Source organism: Hemicordylus capensis, chromosome 8 (genome assembly GCF_027244095.1).
Source record: "Hemicordylus capensis ecotype Gifberg chromosome 8, rHemCap1.1.pri, whole genome shotgun sequence".
NCBI lineage: Eukaryota > Metazoa > Chordata > Lepidosauria > Squamata > Cordylidae > Hemicordylus > Hemicordylus capensis.
The window spans coordinates 32,749,518-32,771,098 of record NC_069664.1 but is presented as its reverse complement, the minus strand read 5'-3'; the positions used below and the strand labels follow the sequence as shown (position 1 = coordinate 32,771,098).

Genomic DNA, 21,581 nt, shown 5'->3' with positions numbered 1-21,581 from the left:
GCATCTTCTCCTGCACCTCAGGTAGATTCCAGATTGTGTCCCTTGGAGATTTTGGCTCTCCAAAGCGAGAGCTCCTGTATGGGATCCTACAGGACTCCATTCTCTCTCCAATACTTTTCAACATCTGCATGAAACTGTTGGGAGAGATCATCAGGAGATGTGGCCATCAATATGCAGATGACTGCCAAATCTATTTCTCCGTGTCTTCATCAGGAAATGGCCTAAGGTCCCTAAATGCCTGCCTAGAGTTGGTAATGGGCTGGATGAGTGGTTGCTGGGAATTCTGGGAACACAAAGGGCGGTCAGAAGAATGTGCGGAAAGGCTTAATGAGGGCCATGGAGTTTTTGCTCCCTCATGGTCAAAGCCAGCATAGAGGTTTCTCACATGGAATAACTGCAGATCCCTGAGAGAGAGGATCGCAGGAAGCTTGATTCTCATCAGGTGTTGGGTGAGTTCAAGGGAAAGGGAACTCAGCACAGGGAAAGGTCTTTTTTTAGTTAGACTGTGCATTTGGAACTTATATTTCTTTGTCTGTGTTTGCTTTTGCATACTCCTGATACTGTTCTATTATTGTTTACCTGTAACATAATTAAAATAAAAAACACTAGCCTACATCCACCTTACCTAGGCTGTTGCGAAGATGTTATAAACATTTAAGCATGCCTAAGACAACCTATAAGCCACCTAATGGTGCAGCGGGGAAGTAACTTGCCTGGGGAGCAAGCGGTTGCTGGTTTGAATCCCCACTGGTATGTTTCCCAAACTATGGGAAACACCTATATCCGGCAGGAGTACCACTGAGCCCCTGGTGACGCAGTGGTAAAACTGCCGCCCTGTAACCAGAAGGTTACAAGTTCGATCCTGACCAGGGGCTCAAGGTTGACTCAGCCTTCCATCCTTCCGAGGTCGGTAAAATGAGTACCCAGAATGTTGGGGGCAATATGCTAAATCATTGTAAACCGCTTAGAGAGCTCCGGCTATAGAGCGGTATATAAATGTAAGTGCTATTGCTATGTAAGTGCTATAGGAAGATGCTGAAAGGCATCATCTCACACTGTGCGGGAGGTGGCAATGGTAAACTCCTCCTGTATTCTACCCAAGAAACCACATGGCTCTGTGGTTGCCAGGAGTCGACACTGACTCGACAGCACAACTTTACTTTAAGACAACCTATTTTTGTAACCTACTAAGTATTTTTGAGTGTATCGAAGAAAGCTAGAAGCCTCAGATGGAAGCAGTCTGTACTAACTGAATAAAACTTTTTTTGTTCTTTTCTTTTTACAAGCCCCTCAAAGTTGGTTTTTAACTCAGGAAAGGGGGCATGCAGAAGAGGGATTTATCTGGTGCCAAAGCATCCTCAAGTGCTCAGCAGCTATCGGTTTTCTCATTGTGTATAGGCCTACATGTGAAAGGTTTCTGTACTTATCCAATAGCAAAATAAAGAGTTTTTTCCCTGGGATGCCACTCCAAGCCCAGGGAGGTTCAAGCTCTGTCGATAAGGTGGCAGCATTTTAATTCTACTGAAATAAAGATTAAGTTTTATGAGAAGCCCAGCCAGTCAGCTCGCCAGGAATGATTCAGCATTTTCTTTCCTTCATGTGAGCTAGCTCTGAGACAAAGGCTTTAATTCGCTACAGCCTTAATTAGAGCAACTGCTTGGAAGGTGGGCATCTCCAAATAAGGAAGGAAGCCCAGGATAATCAAATCCCTGTGGCCCAGTCAAAGTGAGTAGCAGGGTTTACTGGACAACAGCCTATAGAGGAGTTTGGGAGGTGTGTGTCAGAGCTTCTTCCCTGGAGGCCTCAGAAGGAGGTCTGATCAGCATCTACTGTAGGGAGTCTAACAGCCTTGGGCTGGGAATCATCTGGGAGTTCCTTACCTGGAATTAAGTAGGGAGAAGAGGGACCAGTTTAACTAGAAGTGGAATATGTTTTTGTTCAAGTGCTTGTATCTAACTGCATGGGTCTTGTAGTTCCTGGGGAAGGGTTATACTTGAATGGAGGCAGCGATTGTGATGCCTCTATAGTTTTCCTTATCATCCAAGTATTAATCAATTGTTATTGTTGTTGTTAAAGAGTATCATATCTTTTTGGGTCCTACCCTAGTCACATGCTCCCAGAGGCCTAAGATTGCTCAAGTCTTTCTTATAGGGAGGGGCTTTACTCCACTTTACTCTCCCAGAGTATTCTCTTGGAAGTCTGAATCTGCTCCTATTAAAAAGTGGATGGTGACAGCCTAGCTAGGACTCTTCACATGTGGCTAGAGGAGGGATTTTGTATCATCCCCCCGCCCATTTTGATTGTTACACACAGAGAAATAGATTTGGGTGTCATTAGCATACTGATAACACCCTGTACCAAATCTCCTGATGATCTCTCCCAGCAGTTTAATGTAGATGTTAAAAAGCATTGGACAGTATGGAGCCCTGCAGGACACCAAACAAAGGTTCAGATTTTGAAGAGCAACAGTCTCCAAGGGACACCATATGGAATCTGCCCAAGAGGTAGGAGTGGAACCACCACAAAGCAGTGCCTCCCACCCCCAACCCCCTCAGATGCTCCAGAAGGATACTATGGTAGATAGTATTGAAAGCCACTGAGAGATCCAAAAGGATCAACAGAGTAACACTTTGTCTGTCAATTCCCAATTGGAGATCATCCATCAGGCCAACCAAGGCAGCCTCCACCGCATAGCACATGCTAAAGCCAATTTGAAATGGGTCTAGATAATCAGTTTCCCCCAAGACTGCCTGGATCTGGGAGACCCTCTCTATTACCTTGCCCAGCCATGGAAGGTTGGAGACAAGCCTGTAATTGCTTGTCTCTGAGGGATCGTATGCAGGCTTCTTCAGAAGATGTCTAATAATTGCCTCCTTAAGACAAGAAGGCATCCTGGCCTCCCTCAGAGAAACATTTATCATATCTACCAGTCCTTCTACAACAACCCTGCCAGACATCCTGCCTTGGATGCATGGTGTGGAGGAAGTGGATAGAGGGCTGCCTTTGTATGCCATCCAGAAACTGCAATTGGTACAGAATGCAGCAGCCAGGTTGGACTCGGGGCTCCCCAAAGAGACCTCATTACTACCATTCTAAAAGAACTACACTGGCTGCCAATAAATGTCTCCAGGTTAAATATAAAGTGCTGGTCATGACCTATAAAGCCCTGAATGGTTTGGGCCCAGGAGATTGAAGGAAACAACTTCTCCTCCTCCTCCTCCTCCTCCTTCTTCTTCCTCATGAATCCCGCCACCTATCAAGACCATCGGGGGGGGGGGAGGTCCAGTTGTGGTTGCCACTGGCTCATTCGGTGGCGACCCCAAACCATCCTTTTTCTAGGGTTGCCCCAGGACTTTGGAATGTGCTCCCAAATGAAATTAGAGCCTCCCCATCTCTGAATATTGTTAAGAAAAATCTGAAAACATACCTGTTTAATCAGGCTTTTAGTCCACAAGTTTTAAAGTTATTTTAAACATTTTAAACTGATCTAGTTGGGTTTATGTTTTAATTGTCTGTGTTTTGCAATTGTAAACCACCCAGAGATTTGCATATAGGGCAGTGCTAAATAAATGAATACTAAAGAAGGGAGCCTGGGGTCTGCTCTGGAAGGTCTGTGCTGGGGGGCCCTCCCTGGAGCAACAGCCTGCTGCTCTCAGGCACCCTCCTGGTTTCAGAGGAGAGACTGCTAAGCACCAGGCAGACGTCTAGAAACCCTCTGGCCGGCCAGGGCCGAGTGACCGGAGATCTCTGGCGAGCAGGACAAGCAGAACCTCACAGCAGCGCTGCTCCCCAGAGGTCCCATTTCCTCGGGAAGAATTTCTGAGCAGCCTTCCTTCTTCCCTCCCATCTCCAACTCCCCCAGTGCAAGTGACAGAAGACCCGCTTCTCTCCCGAGCGCTCTGCCTGTGTGTGCCAGAAAAGGGTCTGGGCTGGTGGCAACTCTGAGTTCCAATCCCGCTTCAGCCGTGAAACTCGCTGGGTGACTCTGGGCCAGTCACAGATCTCCTCAGCCTCACCTACTTCACAGGGTGGTGGCAAGCAGCATCTAGATGTAAAATATAACAACAACCAGGCAGAGAATGACTTGCTAGTGAGCCAAGCCGACAAAGGCAGGTCCCTGGCAGCAGAGAGGCAGGCCGGGCTCAGCAAGGCCCGCCAGAGAGGAGCCGGTGCCACTGGCCTAGAAACGATATTTTATTTCCCCCTCTGTCTTGGGTTCGGGACACAACACAAAATGCAGGAGAGTCCTTTGTCACAGCAGCACAGCTTGCCTATTTCAGAGGAAAACACAACAGTGGGCTGGGCGCTCGGAGTCACGACACATGTACACGGTCACATCATTGGGTGGTGTTCTACCAGGCGTCGCAAAAGGTTGGTTCCAACAAGGGCACACTACAGACACAAGGGAGAGGCACAGAACTGGGTGGTGTGCACACAGCCAACCCTTGGGGGAGAGGAGAGGAGCAGCCGGGAGAGCCACTTCTTCCTTCGCCTGGCGCTGTGCAGCATGGCCAGGATCGCAGACAGGACAACCTGCAGTGGGAGCGGGGAGCCGAGAGGGGCCCAGACCCGGTGTTTGTGCCAGACTGCCCTCTGCACATGCTCAGTGGCCCCCAGGGCAGGATGCCAGCCATGTTCTGGGTGGGCTAGGGGTGGTTCCTGGTCTCAGTGGGGCTGGGGCTGGTGTGCTGAAATTCCCAGAGAGGGGCTGCCCTGGGAGGCTGCTTCCACCCCAGACAAAGCGGGAGGGAGATTCTCTTCCCCTCACCATGTACAGCACACCGGGATGGGCTCCGGCACGCCAAGGCTGAGTAGACCTCGCGTGAGGCTAATTGGTCCCCTGCTCCCCAGCTGAACTCTCTGGCGGCTTATGCAAAGCATGGAGGGAAAAGGTCCACCAGGCCACAGAGGCCATGCTGCTGCCCCCCCCCCGTGAAGCTTCCCCACCCTTCCCTTTTGGGCTCCTCCCTCCCCACCTCCCAAAGGAGAACTTGGCACCTTCACAGTGGCATGGGAGTGGGGAAGGAGAGAGGCCCCTGCTCACACCTCTGTGCTCAATGATGGCTGAGGGGAGGGGGCTTGGCAGGGGAAGGGGAGGGGGGTCAGCTGCTGGGATGGCTGAACATCTAGCAGACTCCAGGTCAAGTTCCTGCCCCCCTCCCCTCCCCTCCCCCACCCCATTTCATTGCTTTAAATAGCTTCAAATTTCACGGAAAGGGGCCCTGGAGACAAAGAGAACCCGCCCCCCACGCCCCACTACCAGGGCAGAGTGACCTCCTCTGGGGGAAGCTGCCGCCCCCAAGGCCATGATGGAAACCTCCTCTGTCCTTCTCCAAGGGTGGTGCATCACATCAAAAGAGCACAAGGCTGGGGACCAGAAACAGACTCACGCAACAACATCAAAGTGGAGAGAAGGGTCACCACAGAGGAACATGAAACAGCTGGACAGTATTGGCGGGGCGGGGCAGGGGGAGGCGGGGGGCTCATTGGGATTGCAAAGAGAAAACCGGTGCTTGAGGACACAGGCCAACATGGACGCACAGCCGTCTGCCTCCCCTCGCAAGGCCCGCGGCCTTCGCCTCAGCCTTTCTTCACGTCGTCCTTTGCATTTGGGGTCCGCTTGTCCGTTGTCTGGTCTCTAGATCTGCAGGGGAAGGAAAGCGCAATGGGGCAGCTCCTGCTAGGAAGCAGCACAGCTGGGCATGCAAGTGGCGTCTGGCTGGCTGCGCACCAGGCCAGCAGGCGGCAGATGCTCCCGAGAGAGAGGGGGGGGCACGTGAGGAGAGGGAGCGCCTGCGCTTTGATCCCACGGATCTCGCCTCGCGACAGCTGGGCCCGCCTTTGCTGCACAGTCACAGCTACAAGGGACTTCACAAGCAACTTTGCAGAGAAAGGCAAGCTCAAGGAAAACACCGCTTGTGCGGGGGGGACACTTCTGGCTTCCTTCTCTTTGGAAGGCGCCAGACTCTGCCCCACTGCTGCTGCTGCCGCCGCCGCCGGGGAGGGGACAAACACAGTCAAGCAGGTCAGGTCTTCGGGGTGTATGTGCGGAAAAAGCCAACTCCAGCTCCAAGAACTCGGTGTCCGGAGGGGATTGCACCTCCCTTCCATGGGGACCCCCGTTGCGCCCTCAACAGCAAAGGTCTGGGGATGGGCTGGAGCGGAGTGGCAGAGGACCGCCTAGGTGTGCGGAAGGGCCGGGTCCAGCCCTTGGCATCTCCTGCGGAGGCAGCTCAGACAGCCGGCTGGGGGAAAGTCTCTTGCCCTGGAGAGTCGCTGCCAGTCAGAGCAGGCACGATGGTGTTAGCTGGAGCAGTGGTCTGACTCTGCAGAAGGCAGCTTGAGAAGCTCACCTTTGCATCGTTCCCCTGGTATTGTCTGTTGTTTGGGAAGAAGGGCCAGGAGCCCATCTGGGCGCTTTCCAGATTAAACCCGACAAGAGTGTTGCTATGGATCTCCCAAGTGTGCTTCCCTACTTCCTGTGTGGTGACACCACCGTCCCTGCGCTGACAGCGAGCAAGGGGCCGTTCACATTTCCGATGCCTTCTGGTGGGTTTTATCTTTGCGTTATAGTGCTACAACGTTGCATGTGCATCGCAAAAAAGCAGCTGCATTTCCCCGTTGTAGGCGCTTGAGATTCTGGGGGTCGCTTTCAATGCGACCTTGCCAAGCTGAAGCATTTTACCGCTGTTGCGGCGAGTAATCTGGACAGCACCCTGGTGTGTCTTCTCCCCACAGAACCGGCCCACGAGGTCTCCAGCATGTCGCCACCGTCAGTGCCGGTGGAGGCCAGAGATGGGCTCAGAGAACCAACAAGCGCTCAAGGCATCCCCCAGAGAGACGGCTCCGTTCCGAAGAAGCCTCAGAGATGCCCCGGCCTCTTTGGCAGAGTCCAGCTGGGACACCCAAGAGGCCTTCCTGGGCCATCCCTCTGCAGCCCCCGGGCACCACCGCAGCACTTCTGCCCCACCCCAGCCCCACATCTCCGGCACAGCAAGGCTCACCTCACGACTTCTGCTCAGTTCTCGGCTTTCTGGGCTCCTGTTGCTGCAACCAAAAGGGGCACATGGCTGAGCAAGGCGGGGCGCTTCTGGCCCAGGCCCGCCTCTCCGCCTGCCCCCACACCTTTCCTTACCGGGAGGGACACCCAGGGATGTGCCCCCATCGTGGGGAGGGGGGGCCGCGAGGCGAGGGCTGCCTGGAGTCGGAGAGGGGGCCCCTCCCAGCCCAGGGCCCCTGCAGGTCACACGCTTGGGCTCCGGCCGCAGAGCAGCGTGGCCCCCTCCTCTCAGGGGTGCCGTCGCTATGACTGAGCGAAAGGGTTCAACCGACCCCTGGGGGCCCTCCAGCTCCACCCTCCCCCTCATCTTCATGATCTCCCCTCGCTGGGGTTGAACGGGAGGAAGAGGCTCGTCTTACCGTTGGAGGCAATCAGATTCTCAGCTTGTGCCTCCTCATCTCCGGGAGCCCTGCAAGGACGACAGCGGCCAGTTCAGCTCCTGTCCTGCTGCCCACGGAAGCCCCCACTCACCACCCTGCCAGCCCGCGGGCCGGAGGAGGCCTTGCGAGGAGCCCCAGGGGCCCAGCGCTAGCCTGCTTGGCCAGGATGGGACCAAGGTTGCCACTTCTTGGGCATCTAGCCTGACATTTCACTTCCATCACAACTCTGACATGAATACAGTGAAGCGCGTTGCTCCTGAGGAGGGTCCAAGATGGCCCAACATCATGTAACCACACACACACAGACACGCTCCGGCTTTGGAGTGGGAAGCAGAAAAGAGCAGCCAGGGCAGGGGGCTGCGATTGTGAGGAGGCCATAAGGGGGTGGGGGCGAAGCCACACCCCTGCCCCCCCCCTCGATGCCGACAGGACTGCTTTTTCATTCACACAAACACGACTTGGGCCACCAGGGAAAGGGGGCAGCGGCTTGGTTGGCCCCTTTGCGCTAGAATCTGCTGGAGCCATTTCTTGGCCATCTGGGAAGTTCCTTGAAGAAGGAAAGCCAATAATAATATGCAAGGGAGGTGGGGAGGGAGGGGCCCCCTGGGCAGCTGCTCCCTCAGCACTCTGGACGTACCTTGGCTTCTGGTTGAAGCTGCACCGGCATCTCCTGCCTGGAGGGAGAAACACACACAAGCCAGGAATTTGCAGCACCACCTCCTTGCTCCTCTCGCCCTGACCAAGAGGCGCCCTAGAAACTGGGCAGGGAGGACCCTCCCAATGGCCAAGGCTGTGCTGCTGCTGCTGCCGCCCTCCCCACCCCACCCCACCCCACCCCAGCGGCCTCCCTGGAGAACTCTTGGGCCGGCAGGATGGGCCCCTGGGGGGCAGAAGAGGCTACAGCCTCCCACGGTGTGTGGGTGGCAGCAAAGGAGACTCGTGATGCTGTCTAGCAGAGGAAGTGCCAGATGGCCACCGGGGGCCACCGGGGGGGGGGCCAGGCAGGGCCAGGGGCCTCCGTCTAGGGCTTGGCAGAGTGCCCTTCCAAGGAGAGGCAGCTGGGGGGGGGGCTGCCAATGTGTGTGCTAATCACAGTGGGGGGGCCCACGAAGGGAGGCGGCACTGTGGCTGATTTCACAAGACCAGCTCTTAGGCAGACGTGGCCTCTTACTCAGGATAAGGAGAATTCCAACCGTGAAGAAGACCACGGCAAACACCAGGCCCCCGATCCGTAGGGTCTGGTAGTCTGGGAGAGAGAAAAGGGAGGAGAAAAGGGAGGTTGCACTTCCACAGAGCAGCAGCCTTCAGAAAAACAGAGGTGCTCACGGAAAGGCACTGGATGCTCACCGTAGTTAAAGGGGTCCTTTTCCTTCTCTTTATCAGTTGCTGGGAAGTACAGAGAAGAATCGATCAACATAGAACAGTGGAGCGCAGAAAACCCCAGGAGAAGCTGCCCCCCCACCCCCCCACCCACCCCGAAAGGCTGATTCTGGGCCATCAGGCACACTCAGGCGGCCAGGAGGAGCTCTCTGGGCAGCCCCTGAAACCTTCTGGCTTGGCAGAGCACGAGGCAGCTGCTGCTCTCTTGGTCTCGGGGAGAGAGAAGCCAAGGGGCCCGGGATGGTGTCCTGCTGCCCCCTTGCTGGAGGGAGGCCTCTCGCCTGGCCCGCCTTCAGGCTGCCAACCCCAACCGCGTGTCGATTATGCCCAAGGAAAACCCCGCAGGAAGCCCGGAATCATCCGAATGGGCTGCAGAGCCGGAGGATGCCTTGGACCATGGCGGCTCATCCATCCTACCGAGAAGCACCAGGAGGGGGGATCTTCTGCTCGCTCCCAAAGACAGGCTGAAGCAGTCTGCGATCTGGAGGGGCCCTCAAATTGGGACTCAACCTCACTCAGTAGCCTGCAGCTGGCCATTCATCAGGTAGAGCTGCACGATTCCCTGGCGAATGGCAGGGAGGGAGAAAGAGGAGCCCCCCAAGCGGCCTCCTGTGACACCCCCCACCCTGGCTCATGACTGCCCTTGCTCTCCCACTCTCCCTCCCCCCCTCCGCCCCCAGCTAGGTGAGGCAGTGGCCTTAGACAAAGGCTCGGGCCAAAAGCACCGGTACGTACCGTCTGCTAGGATCACGGGGACCAGCAGAGAACAGAGGAACATCAGCTCCGCTTCCATGGCTGCTGGGGGACAGGAGAAGCAGAGGGAGGGGTGAGACCACAGAGGCGAGGCCCCGAAAGAGCCTGCCAGCAGCCGGCCCACCGAGCCCCACCCGCCCTGCCCCTGTGGAGGCCACATCTGGGGGCCAAGCAGCTCTCTGTGTGGAGACTGCCTCCCCCTTGCTGGCTGGCCTACTAGCCATCCGGCTTCATCCAATAGCCCCACATTTCAGCGCTAACCGTTCTTTCTGGGCATCGTCACAGCCCCGAGGCCCCTTTCCTCGAACAGACGCTGCTCCCACCCCCACCCCCGGAGGCCTTTCCTGGGTGCCTTTGGCCGCCCCGGCCGCCCCAGGAAGCTCCGCGCTCTCCTTGCAGGGATGCCGTGGCCAGAACTGGGCTCTGTTGCAGGGCAGGGCAGGGCGGTGGTCCTCCTGGCTGGGCTCGGCTACCAGTCCCTCGCGTCCCACGTGGGACTCGCCTTTTCCACAGCTGCCGATGCTGCACCCTGGACGGATGCCCCTTTGGGCTCTCCTCCACGCTGCCCCCCCCCGCCCAGACTGAGCCACATGGGCTGCCCAAAGGCAACCATGAGAGCAGCGGGGTGGGGGGGAGGGCTGGGATGAAGCAGCAGCGGGGACCCCCCCCCCCCACGGGAGACCTGGCCAAATCACAGCCCTGAAGCTGCTGCTTGCGGAGGGGAACTCTCCGGGCTTCTTCCCCGCTTCCCAGGCCCACAGAGCGGCTCCTCCTGGCCGCCTCCCCAAGGAGAGCCTTCCTGCTGCTGCTGCTGCTCTCACTGCCGACTTCCTCATGGGACTTGCTCCAGACCTCCTAGAGGCTCTGGCCAGCCCCCCAGGCATGCCCCCCACCCCACCCAGGGCAACACACAGGCTGGTTATCGCAAGCTTCCTGCCCAACCGCCCTCTCCCCATTTAGTGGTCTTCCCTGGCAAGGAAAGGTGCCTCTGAGCATGCACAGAGTTTCCCCCGAACCCTAACGTGGGGGCGGTGGCACCAGACCACAACATGGCCCCTCCTTTGCTAGGCGGGGGGGGCGGTGGCCCCCCTGCCTGTGGAGCAGAAAGGGAGAAAGGGCTGCCACAGACCAGCAGAGCCCAGCTGCCCTCCTCTGCCCAGGTGCTCCACAGGTGCCTCTGAAGGGGAGCGTCAGGGTGAGGCAGCAGCCCGGGAGGAGGCTGGCTTCCCTGCAGCGGCACCCAGCAAACAAGCAGCTCCCTGGGGGCAGGCAGAGCAGAGGCACCGAGAGACCTTTGCAGGGCAGCTCAGCCCCCGCCTCCCCCCCCCCATTAATGACTGATATTAGCCAAGCAGGCCAAGGACAGCAGAACAATGGGGACCTTTGCCGCAGTAGCTGAAGGCAGGCGGGGCCTGGGAGTCCGGCACTCTACGGCATGCAGCCAGCCGGGTGTTGGGTGCAGAGCTGCACCTCCTCGGTCATTTTGGACCCTGGACCGAAAGGCCTTTGGAGGGCCCCCCTGCAAGGGAGGCATCATCCCCCTACACACACACACACACACACACACACACACACACCGTGACACACGCAGTACTTTGAGCACGTGGGTTCGTGAGGGCACAACCAGCAGCTGACCTCACAAGAAGGTAAGGCGATAATAAAACAGGTCCATTGATGCAAATATGCAGCAGCAGAAACATTTCAACCCACAGCTTCACAGACTCCCAGCCCACGTGTTGCATTTTCCTCAGTCTCTCAAGGGGAGGTCATGTTCAGCCGCCCGGCACAGGTCACAGTCACGCTCAGCCACCTGGCGTGGGCTGGCGGCGAAGCACACCAAGCACACCAGCTGGGGCAGACTGAAGAGGATTGTGGCGGGGGGGGGGGGTGGGGGGGCGCCAGGGGGGGTGGAGGCCCTGGACTTGGCCCAGAAGTGCCTCTGGCTGGGGGTCCCCTGGGAAACCTCACCACACTGCGAGGGCCCAGAGGAGGCCACAGCCACCGCTCCCCAGCAGCGGGTGTTTCCTGCCTGGCGCTCTCCCTCCTGCTGCCAGAATTATCTGGCCAGTGCCTCTTGCAGTCCTGACGACTTGAACCCCCTCCCCCTCCCCAAGTCCAGGGCAGCCCCCCCCCAGCCCCTCTCTCCTGAAGCGTGAGGCCAGCCATCAGCCAGCCTGGCCCAGAATCCCGCCCCAGTCACCCAAGGGGCTGGCAGAGCAAAGCCCAGGCCCACGGTCCCTCCAGAGGGGAGGCTTTCCCAGGCACAGTCCATCCATCCATCCCGGGGGGGGGGCGCTAGCGGAGGGGAGGACCAAGCTCTCTGGGCCCCCTCCAGGGGGCGGAGCCCTTCCTGGCCTGGGGCTCCCACTCTGGGAAAGGGTGCCATGGCATGGGTTGAGCCTGCCTCCCCCCACTGCCTGCATGGCAGGGGGCTAGGGTTAGGGTTAGGGTTAGGGCTAGGGTTAGGGTTAGGGTCACCAGCGCATGGCGAGGCAGCCCCCCCACCCTCCCGCTCGGCATCAGACTCCTTAAGGGGGATGCTGGAATCTGCCGCTGGGGGGCTGAGAAGAGGCACTGCAGCCCCAGCCTGACGGATCACCCTGGCCTCAGAGGGCCTAGGCCCCTTCCCGCTTGGAGGCCGGGCAGGCCTGGCGGTCTGGCGGCATGGCATCCGGGGCACGGGGAGGCCACAAATCCTGTGGGGCTGGCACAAGTCAAGCAGCCCGATGCCAGAGTGGAGACGCAAGCCAAGCGTGCCACACCCCTCTGACCCGCCAGCCGGCACCTGGTGACAGCCCGGCCCTCAGGCCCAGCCAGCTCTGGGGAGGGAAGGGCTGCCATGCTGGGCTCCCCCTCCTCCGGCCCCGTGGGGCAGCAGCTCAGAACCGGAGGCGGCTCAGCACCCCGGCCCAGAGAGCTCTGCAAGCCATTCCCACTTGGGCCAAAAACACCTCGGACGGTTCCTGGCCGGCTCGTCTGAGAAGAGCCACAGGCCACGAGGGAGCAGCTCCGCCTCCCCGCCCCCCTCGCTGGGGCAATCCAGCCAATCGCACCCCACCAGAAAGGCAAGAAAGGCCGCTCTGGGCAGGCAAGGCAGAGGGGCTTCAGGCCAGAGGGGGTTCTCACCCCACAGGGCCTCCATCCGCTTCCAAAGGGGCCCTTGCCTGGGCCCCCCTGCACAGACCGCTTGCCGTCCACTCCTGTGGCAAACAGGAGCCAGCGGGCCCTCCCAGATAGCCAGCCAGGAAGACCAAGGGCGGTTCGGGGCCGGGCCACTGCCGGGGTGCCCCGGAGCAGAATGGCAGAGAGGCTCCACAGGTGGGGGTGGGGGTGGGGTGCTGGCCAGGAAGGCCCCGCAGCGCAGGGGGAAGCCTTCCCTCCTGGCCTGACACCCCAGCCTCCTGCTTGGTCTCCCTCCAGCCCCGAGGGGGCAGTTGGTCTGCCTCAGAGCCTGTGGCCAGCTTCCACCCTGCTCGGGCAAAGGCTCTGTGGGGCAGCTCAGGGACCCCACTGCGGCAGCCAGCATGCACCGCAGGGCCCTGGCCACGGGGAGGCCTTCCCTGCCCCACTGCCCAGCCCAAGACCGGAGGCGCCACACTTGCCAGAGGGGTGCCAGGCTCCGCAGGCGAGCCAGAAGGACCCTTCCGGCCAAGGGCCGGTGTGGCCACCTGCTGCAGAGTCTGGCTGGAAGGACGCTGGAGAGGACGGCTTTGTTTCTCGGTGGGGCTGGTGGAGAGCAGCCTCGTCCGTGCAGAGAGAAAGAGGCTCCGGGAAGGAACGCAGCCACCCGAGCCGAGCCACGCCCTAAGCCAGCGTGGCCGTGGCCGTGGCTGGCAGCCGCTACTCCCACATGTCCACAGGGAGGGCATCAGGAAGGCGCTTCCATGCCCCGAGTGGCCAAAGAGGTCGTGGGGCCACATGGAGACACTAAAGCAGGCCCCGCTCCAGGGCCCGGTTGCTGGTCACTTGAGCCCGTGGGTGGGGCAGGGTGGGGTTATCGCCAGGGGCCCACAGGAAAAGGAGGGCGCCTCAGATTGCCCGGCCCTCCCCTTGGCTGCCCCACTCGCTCTAGCCCTCCGCCCTGGGCTCTTCTGGGCGATCCTGGGCCCCTTGGAGCCCTGTGAAGGGAGGACAGCCCGGACTCTCCTTTAGGGGAACGGACCCTTTGCGTGTGTCCAGGGCAGGCTTGCTCAGCTTTTGCCCCCCAGATGTTTTTGGACTACAGCTCCCACAATCCCCAGCCACAGTGGCCAATATCCAGGAATTATGGGAGTTGTAGGCCAACATCTGCAGGAGGGCTGAAGTTGAGCAGCCCTGATCCAGACGTTCGCTCTTCCCGAAATTGCTCCCCCAGCTGAGGACAATGCACTTAGCACTGGGTTTTAATCTGAAGGGGAGGACACATATTTGAAACATTTATGCTCACCTCCCCGTCTCTCCAGCCTTGGCCTCCTTCTCTTTGGAATTACCAGCCATGCAACCGGCATGGCTTTTTGTGAGGGAGTCTGCACATTCCGCCCCCAGGAGAGAGGGAGGCTGCTCCCCCTCCCAGACCAGCTTGGCTAGTTGAGGGCCAAGCTGTGGACTGACTGAGGGGGTCCCTTGTGCCTCAGGGTGGGGTGGCCGACCTGCCACCACGTGGGGCATCCGAGTGAAGAGGCTGCCTGCTGGAAGCGCCCGGACGGTGCTAGCGGAGCTCCCGACACCCCAAAGAGCCCCTCTAGGAGCCAGAAGGGGGAAGCCGGGCCAGAGGAGGGGGAGGGGTCCTCCACCCTCCACCACACAGGCTCAGATGCCCACAGCAGAAGGCCTGGAAGGGAGAAGAGGCAGTGGGGGCACAGCGATAACTGAGCAAAAGGGTTCACAGGCCCCCAGCTCCAGCTCCGGCCCTCCCTGTTTCCTTCATTGTCTCCCTCACTCGGGGGGGGGGGGCTGTCAGGGAGAGGGATGAACACGGGCCCCCGCCTCTCCCCTAGCTACGCCCCTGAGAAGAGGCCAGATGAGTCCGTCCTTGCCAGCTGCCGGCTCCTTAAGATGGGCATCATGCATCTCCCACCTGCCTTTCCTGCCTTCTAAGCCAGAGGAACATTCAGCTCAGCGATGTGGCAAATAATTTGCTAAATGCTGGAAGAGAAGCGAAGGCCGTCTGAGGGGGTCTGCCGCTGCCTTCCCCAGACTTGACAGGCCTGCCAGTTCCTCTTCTCTTCTCCTCCTCGGGGGCCTGAGGGCATCTCCTGCACATCAGACCGGGCCAAATCCTGCTGCTGCCCTGGAGCCTTCCCTGCACAGCTCTGCCTCCTCAAGGGGAAAGGGGATTCATGTGTGAACACAGGCAGAGACCTCGCTTGCTTTGGCTTCTGTAGTGACAGGGAGTTCTCTCAGCCTCCCTGCTCCAACCTCTGCCTGCAAGGCAGTCCCTACAAACATTGCTGCGGCAGCTGCCTCTTGGGGCTGGCAGGGGTGGGGGGGGGAGGGAGGCAGACAGAGCTAACTAGACTGGACGAGGAGCTGGACTAATAGCAGGTCCGACCCTAAGTCCAGAAGAAGGGGAAGGGTCAGCAGCAGCCCATGGTTTTCTGCAATCGGTAAAGTTGTCTCAACCCAAATTTCCATCATTCACACCAGCATCGGGAAGCTGGCTGTTTAGTGCTGATTTAGTGCTAAATCTGCCCCTTGGTTGACTGTGAGTAAAGGAATCCTGCCCTTAGACTGGTTAGTTGTGGAGGCCAGTGTGGAAAGTAGCCCCCGCTCTCTCTCCCTGCCTCCCCTTCCCTCGGGAGCTCCATCCCATCTTCTGTCAGCACTGCCTCCACTTCTCCCTCTCCTTGCAATCTCCGCCCTCTCCGTCCCACTCCATGCAGGACTAGGCTAAGAAGATCCACTGGAGTGTGTGTGTGTGTGTATGGAGTCGAGCACCGATTTGCAGGTAGCACCTGCATATACACTCAAGTCCAACACCACTTGAAAAGACCACAGTGCATTTGGCCATACACAGAGTGCACTAGTCTCCTTTCTTCTCACAAATATGCATGTACATACTTTTTTTTTTTTTTAAGCAAGCCTTATTTCTCCCTTTCTCACAATATAAACATTTCTGGGATATGTCCTTGGGCTACAGTCCTATGCACAGAGCAGTTACTTGTGAATAAGCCCAAAAATGTTCCTTAAGGCTTTCCCTGAAATAAAACCAACTAGCTGGCCTGGCACAGAGCATTTGCGGCCCTAGTTCATCCTCTCTTTCCCACTGGCCGGCTGGCACTCTCCCTCCCTGCCGGCCGGCCCGGGGAAGGGCACCAGCTGCTCGCAAGCTCTCGCGAGAGCTGCCACACAAGGGATTAGCGACGGGTACTCCTAGGAGAAATAAAGAGATAGACAGAAGATAGAATTGGCTGCAGTCCTGGGCAACATTTACTTGAGGGGATCCTTTGTCAGGTTTGAAAATTAGACCATAAAAACCACAAACCTGTCCAAATAACTTACGCAGGGGACCTCTCCTTCCAATACTAGTGTCGCTCACCCCCACTCGAAAAGATCACACACAAAATAAGCAACCAACAGGACACAAAACCTGGCACTATAGAGGACTATGGAGCGGTGAAGCGTCTTTACTCTTTGGAGCTGGCCCGGTTCCCAGGCTGTGTCTGTTTGGTTGCCCATAAATCGAAAGCAAGAACCTCCAAATTCTTTTTATATAGATCCATTAGAGACATACATTTCAGACAGGATAGGTTTGAAGTTAGGGTTGCCTTGCTTTATCTGGAAGACATAATCGCCTCCCTCTCTTTCGCCCACCAGAGAGGAAAGAATAATAGGAAGATAAAGGAGCCAGCAACAGGCTTTGCTTAAAGTCCCAGGAGACTGGCTGTTGGGTTGCTTGTTCATCGAAGAAGAAGAGCCAGCCCATCATATCCCCCTTCCCCTGCAAGTCTCTAGAACTCTGAAAGTTGCCAAGCTTGGCTAGTGGCATCTTAGCAGTCATGGGATAAGGGGGCAAGTTCATGTGTGGATTGCTAACTGGTTGAAGGACAGGGAACAGAGGGTAGGGGTCAATGGAGAGGTTTCACAATGGAGGGAAGTAAGAAGTGGGGTCCCCCAGGGATCTGTACTGGGACCGGTGCAGAAGGACACTGTAGAACTGGAAAAGGTGCAGAAGAAAGGGGGCAACCAAGAGGATCAGGGGCCTGGAGCACCTTCCTTAGGAGGCTAAGCGACAGCATCTGGGGCTGTACAGGGAGAGATGATCGAGGTGTATACAGTTATGCATGGAGTGGAGAGAGTGAAAAGAGAGAAATTTTTCTCCCTCTCTCACACTAGAACCAGGGCACATCTCATGAAACTGAAGGCTGGGAAATTTAAGACCAACAGAAGGAAATACTTTTTCAGACGGTGCATAATTAATTTATGGAAGTCTCTGCCATAGGTTGTAGTGATGGCCACTAATTTGGATGGCTTTAAAAGGGGCTTAGACAAAGTCATGGAGGACAGGTCCATCAGTGGCTACTAGTCTTGACTGCTATAGGCCACCTCCCGCCTCAGAGGCAAGATGCCTCTCAATCCCAGTTGCAGGGGAGCAACAGCAGCAGGAGGGAGGGCATGTTCTTGACTCTTGCCTGTGGGCTTCTCAGAGGCGGCATCTGGTGGGCCACTGTGTGGAACAGGATGCTGGACTAGATGGGCCTCCCTGGGCCTGACCCAGCAGGGCTGTTCTGATGTTCTCTGCCTCTTGGCTGTGGTTCTTGCAGGGCTACAGGCAGGCAGGCAGGGATGAGATGCGGGTGGCAGCCTCCTCTGAGGGGAGATTCTGTTTGTCCTGACCTGCAACCGCCAGGAAGGCCACAGAGGCCATTTCTCAGGAGGGGGGTGGGAGGGGGCTGGCTGCCCGCATATGGTGGAGCCCCCCTGCCCCGCCCGGGACCCATTTGGCTCCGCTGTGTCAGGACTTCTCTTTTGCAAGCAGCCCTGGAAGGGATCGGATTGTTTGCATGTTTTTTGTTTCCCTTTGCGGCAACTGTTTGTGTCACTTTGTTTTGTCTTGTGTATATATTGACACGGCTGCGGTATACCCTGCTCTGGAAAAGAATGGCTTGCCAAACAAGCAACCGGAGGCAGCAGGCCGCCCCACTGCGCCTTCCCGGGAAGAGGCTGCTTTCCCAGCCAAGCCTCCGCTGCCGCCGGACCGCCGCGCGACAAAATGGCAACCAGCGCAGGCGGCTCTTCCAGGAGCACCGCAGACAGCGGCTCCCGCGCCAGCCCGGGCTGGCAGGCTGCACTTTGTGCACGTGGGCGCGCGCGCGCACACACACGCGCTCGCGCGCACCTCCCCCCACCCCACCCCGCAACGGCACCCGCGTAGCCAGGAATCCCAACGGTGCTCCCCCCACGACGCAACCCATTCTCTCCCCGCCCCCGCCCGTCACCTGCCTGGCTGCGCGTGTGCTGTTGTTTTACCAGGGGTGGAGGAGAGCAAGGAGCTGCGCAGCCCCCCCCCCCGCACCGCCCGCGCTCGGGGGCAGAGGATGCCCAGAAGAGGCTGCGAAAGGAAGCCGTTCGCCCCTTCCTTCGTAGGGGAAGGGCTGCGAGTGGGGAGCGAGGTGGCCGCCGCCAGCCCGCCCCGGCTTGCCGCCTCCTCGGCCAGGTCTCCTTGGGCTGCTGCTCCTCCCCGTGGTAGACCCGGAGACTGAGAAGCCCACCCCGGAACCCCCCACCCCGCCTCGCTCGGGCGAAGCGACGACGCCCCCGTTTCTTCCAAGCAGCGCTCCAGAGAGAGCCCCAAGGCTGCCTCCCGACCGCCCGCCCGCCCCGCCTTCCCTCTCCTGTCGCTCCAGATAAACAAGAGTTCTTCCCCGCCCGCCCCTTTGTGGCTTCTTCCCGCATTATAATTTAGGCGGCGGGGGGGGGGCGCTCCCTCCTCGACGCCATCCCGAAGCAGCAGCGCAGCCTTTGCAAAGGCGACGCGTTTCCAAGGCCGCCCCCGTCGGAAGAGGGGAGCAGGGCGTGGAGCGCGCGGGAGGGGGGGCGGGCGGAGTCCACCTACACGGGTGGGTGACCCACTGAGCGCTCGCCGGGGCGCCAGCGCAGCGCAGGAGCCCGGCCTCGGGGCGCGGGGGCGGGCGAGGCGCCCCCCGCTGTCGGATGGGATGCCGTCTCCCAGTGCGTGAGGCGCAACAGCGCATCCTTCCAGACGACCGGGGCCGGGGAGCCGGTAACTAGGCAACCGCGAGCAAGGAGAGCCATGCAGGCAGGTGGTTGGCATAGCAACTGCGCGGCCAATCGCAGGCTGCCGACGGAAGGATTTGCCAGACAGGCAGAGAGACGGGCGGGCGGGCGGGCAGGCGGACACGTGCGCTGGCGGCGCTGCCAACAAGTCGCCGGACTGCCAGGCAGGCAGCTGGGCTCCGGGAGCGCCAGGCACGGGCGGCGGGGGCAGGGGCGGGAGGCTGCTGGCAGCGGGGCGCCGAGCGAGGCGCCAGCAGCTGCCTCTGCTTCCCGGCAGAGACAGCTCGGGCCGCTCCGCGCTCTCCCGCGCTGTCTGCAGGCGTCCGGCCAGTCGCCAAACAGCTCTACCCAACGAATGGCCGCCTGCAGGCGGCGCGGGAGAGAAAGGCGCCCGGCTGGCTCAGCCTCCGCATCCTCGCAAAGCGGGCAGTCTCAGGAGCTGAAGCTCGCCGAAAACCGGCCCTCTGGATACCAGGCGGCTGTCAGCGGAGCTAATGTTGGGCTCCAGAAGCGAGGGGGGCACTCTGCACGCGCTCAGAGGACTCCTCCTCCTCCTCCTCCTCACTACGACTACTACCACTACTATGTATATACGGCGTTGCCACTGCAGTTCTCACAGAAAAATTAGTCATAAATAAATAAGATGCTTGCCTGTCCCCAGAGGGCTTCCTTTTCCGTCTAAAAAGGAAGGTAGGCTAGACCCCTGAGCAACAACAGCCATCTCCCCGAGTTCCTTATTTGTGCAGAACCGATCCCCAGAATCTTAAACTGGTTTCAGGGCTGAGCCCCGCTCTGATACCTGGGAAGGGGGCAGTCAGGAGGGCCGGGCCCAGTGCGGGTTCAGGGTGGGCGCAAAGCGCGCCCCTCGTCCGAGTCAGGAGGGCGGGAGGGTGTTTGCCCACCCACGGCAGGTCGGGACTCGGGACTGGGTGGGGAACCTGTGCGGCAGGCCCCTGACGGGTGGGGGTGAATCACAGGGCCCAGTCCGGTCGCTCTGGCAAATGCCCAGACACGGGGGAGGGCGACGTGGAGGAGAGAGCTGCGGCGCGGGGCGGGGGTAGCCCGTTCCTGGGGGCGGCGGCATGTCGCGAGGGGGAAGGGGGCCTGGTCCTTCCGGCCCGGGCGTTTCGCTCCCAGCCAGGTCACGTCTCCACCCGACGGGCTGGACTGGGCGGGGAGCCTCCTCTCACTCCGCGGCCCGCCGGGGAGTGGGACCATCCGCCGGCTCAGCCTGGCCCTGGCTGCCTGCCAGTGCAACCTTCTCCCGCTCGGGGCCCCGCTTACCGGGCAGGCTGCGAGGGCGCTCCCCGGGCTGTCGGGCGTCAGGCGCGGGGCGCCCCGTCTGACGGCGTGGGCTGGGCAGGGGAAGCGCTCGCGGCTGGGCTGGGCTGGGCTGGGCTCCCGCTGCCGTCCTCTCTCTGGGCGCTCCGCCGCCGCTCAAGCCCGCGTCCCCTCGTGGCTGGCAGGGGCTGGGCGTGCCGCCGCGGGCTCGGGCATGGCGCGGCTGCGAGCGAGCGAGCCGGAGAGGCGGCGCTGGCAGAGCGAGATGGACGGCGGGAGGAGGGGGCGAGGCGAGGCGAGGCGAGGCAGGCGCGCAGCAGCGGCAGCGGCAGCTACGGCGGCGGGGTGGGCGGGCTGACGGGCGGGGGCTCCTGGCGGAGGGCTCAGCAGCAGCAGCAGCGCTCTCTCCACACGTCGCCTGCTCCGACCGCGCGGGGCGGGGGATGCCGGAGCGTGCCTCGTGCAGAACGACCACCCGGCGGGAGGAACGGCCATCTTCCTCGCTGGAGCAGCCCGTGGACGAGGCCCTCCGTCCAGAGTCCGCGAGGCGGCGGCGGAGGCGGCCCACTCACTCCTTGCGGAGCTGAACTGGGCCGGGTGCTTCAGAAACGGCGCTCGCTCCGCCGCCGCCTTGAGGCTGGAAAGACGCAACAGGCGCCCCGCGGGACAGGATTCTTCCTGCGCGCCGGGATCACGAGGGCGGCTGCGGCGGCGGCGGCGAGGCTCCTGGTGGCCAAGGCCTCCCCCTGGCCAGGGGCTCCTGTGGTCGCTGGGAAGCTGGTCAGCCTGTGTGGCTCTCACAAGCCCCCCAGCAGAGAGGGTGGCCACTCCTCAGCGGCTTCCCCAGGCAGGGGCCAAGGGGCGGGGTGACCGCTGGTCCCTCCTGGGCTGGGCTCCGCAGGGGCTGGGCCTCTCTGGCTGGAAGGTGCCCCCAGGAGTCCAGCTCGCCAGAGGTCGTGGTGGGGACCTCGGCCAGGCCGATCTCTCCTCTTGCCAGGGGCGTTAGCAGTGGAGAGGCTGCACAAGGGCCCCGCAGCAGCGTCTGGGCTCTAGCCGGCCAGAGAAGCGCACTAGGAGTGGGCCACTGCTGCCAGTGGAGCCTGGGCCACTTGCAGCAGGGTGGCCTGGTGGGGGTTCCCTCTGGCGGCGGCTGCTCCGCCACCACCAGCTCAGGCCGCTCTGGGGGGAGTCATTCCCACCAGCTCTGCTGGGATGGGTTCCATGAAGAGGAGGAAGCAGCAACCTGTCACCTTCCCCCCGCCCCGCGCAGCAGCGTCACACCCCCTGGCTAAGGCAAAGCTTGGCTGACCAGCCGCATGGTTTCCAGGCCTGAGATCTGCGCCTTCATTTCCGTTTTCAGGAAGGAAGGAAGGAAGCCTCCCTGCTGCTCTGCTGCATCTCTTCCAATGCCCTCCCCCTGCCCTCTGCATCTTCAAGGCGCCCCCCCCCACACTGCCAAGGAATGCTCTGAGCTGCTGGAGGCTGCAGGGACCCAAGGCCAGCCAGGTCCC

At 60.1% G+C, this 21,581-nt stretch overlaps 1 protein-coding gene across 3 annotated transcripts; it reads right to left on the bottom strand.

Annotated features, from left to right (window-relative positions):
- Positions 1 to 4,176: 4,176 nt before the first annotated feature.
- LOC128333739 (FXYD domain-containing ion transport regulator 6-like) lies at positions 4,177 to 20,410 on the bottom strand. 3 transcript variants are annotated; one of them, XM_053269653.1, is made up of 8 exons: positions 20,074 to 20,410; positions 9,556 to 9,618; positions 8,788 to 8,826; positions 8,612 to 8,686; positions 8,078 to 8,114; positions 7,420 to 7,469; positions 7,005 to 7,047; positions 4,177 to 5,644 (listed from the first exon to the last, which is right to left on the bottom strand). In XM_053269653.1, the coding sequence occupies exons 2-7, from the start codon at positions 9,611 to 9,613 to the stop codon at positions 7,019 to 7,021; spliced, it is 288 nt and encodes a 95-aa protein (XP_053125628.1). In that variant the 5' UTR covers positions 9,614 to 9,618; positions 20,074 to 20,410; the 3' UTR covers positions 4,177 to 5,644; positions 7,005 to 7,018. The 3 variants fall into 3 exon arrangements, with proteins under 3 accessions (XP_053125628.1, XP_053125625.1, XP_053125627.1); XM_053269650.1 differs by having other exon boundaries at positions 9,556 to 9,615; positions 20,074 to 20,207; XM_053269652.1 differs by having other exon boundaries at positions 7,005 to 7,041; positions 20,074 to 20,206.
- Positions 20,411 to 21,581: the final 1,171 nt, after the last annotated feature.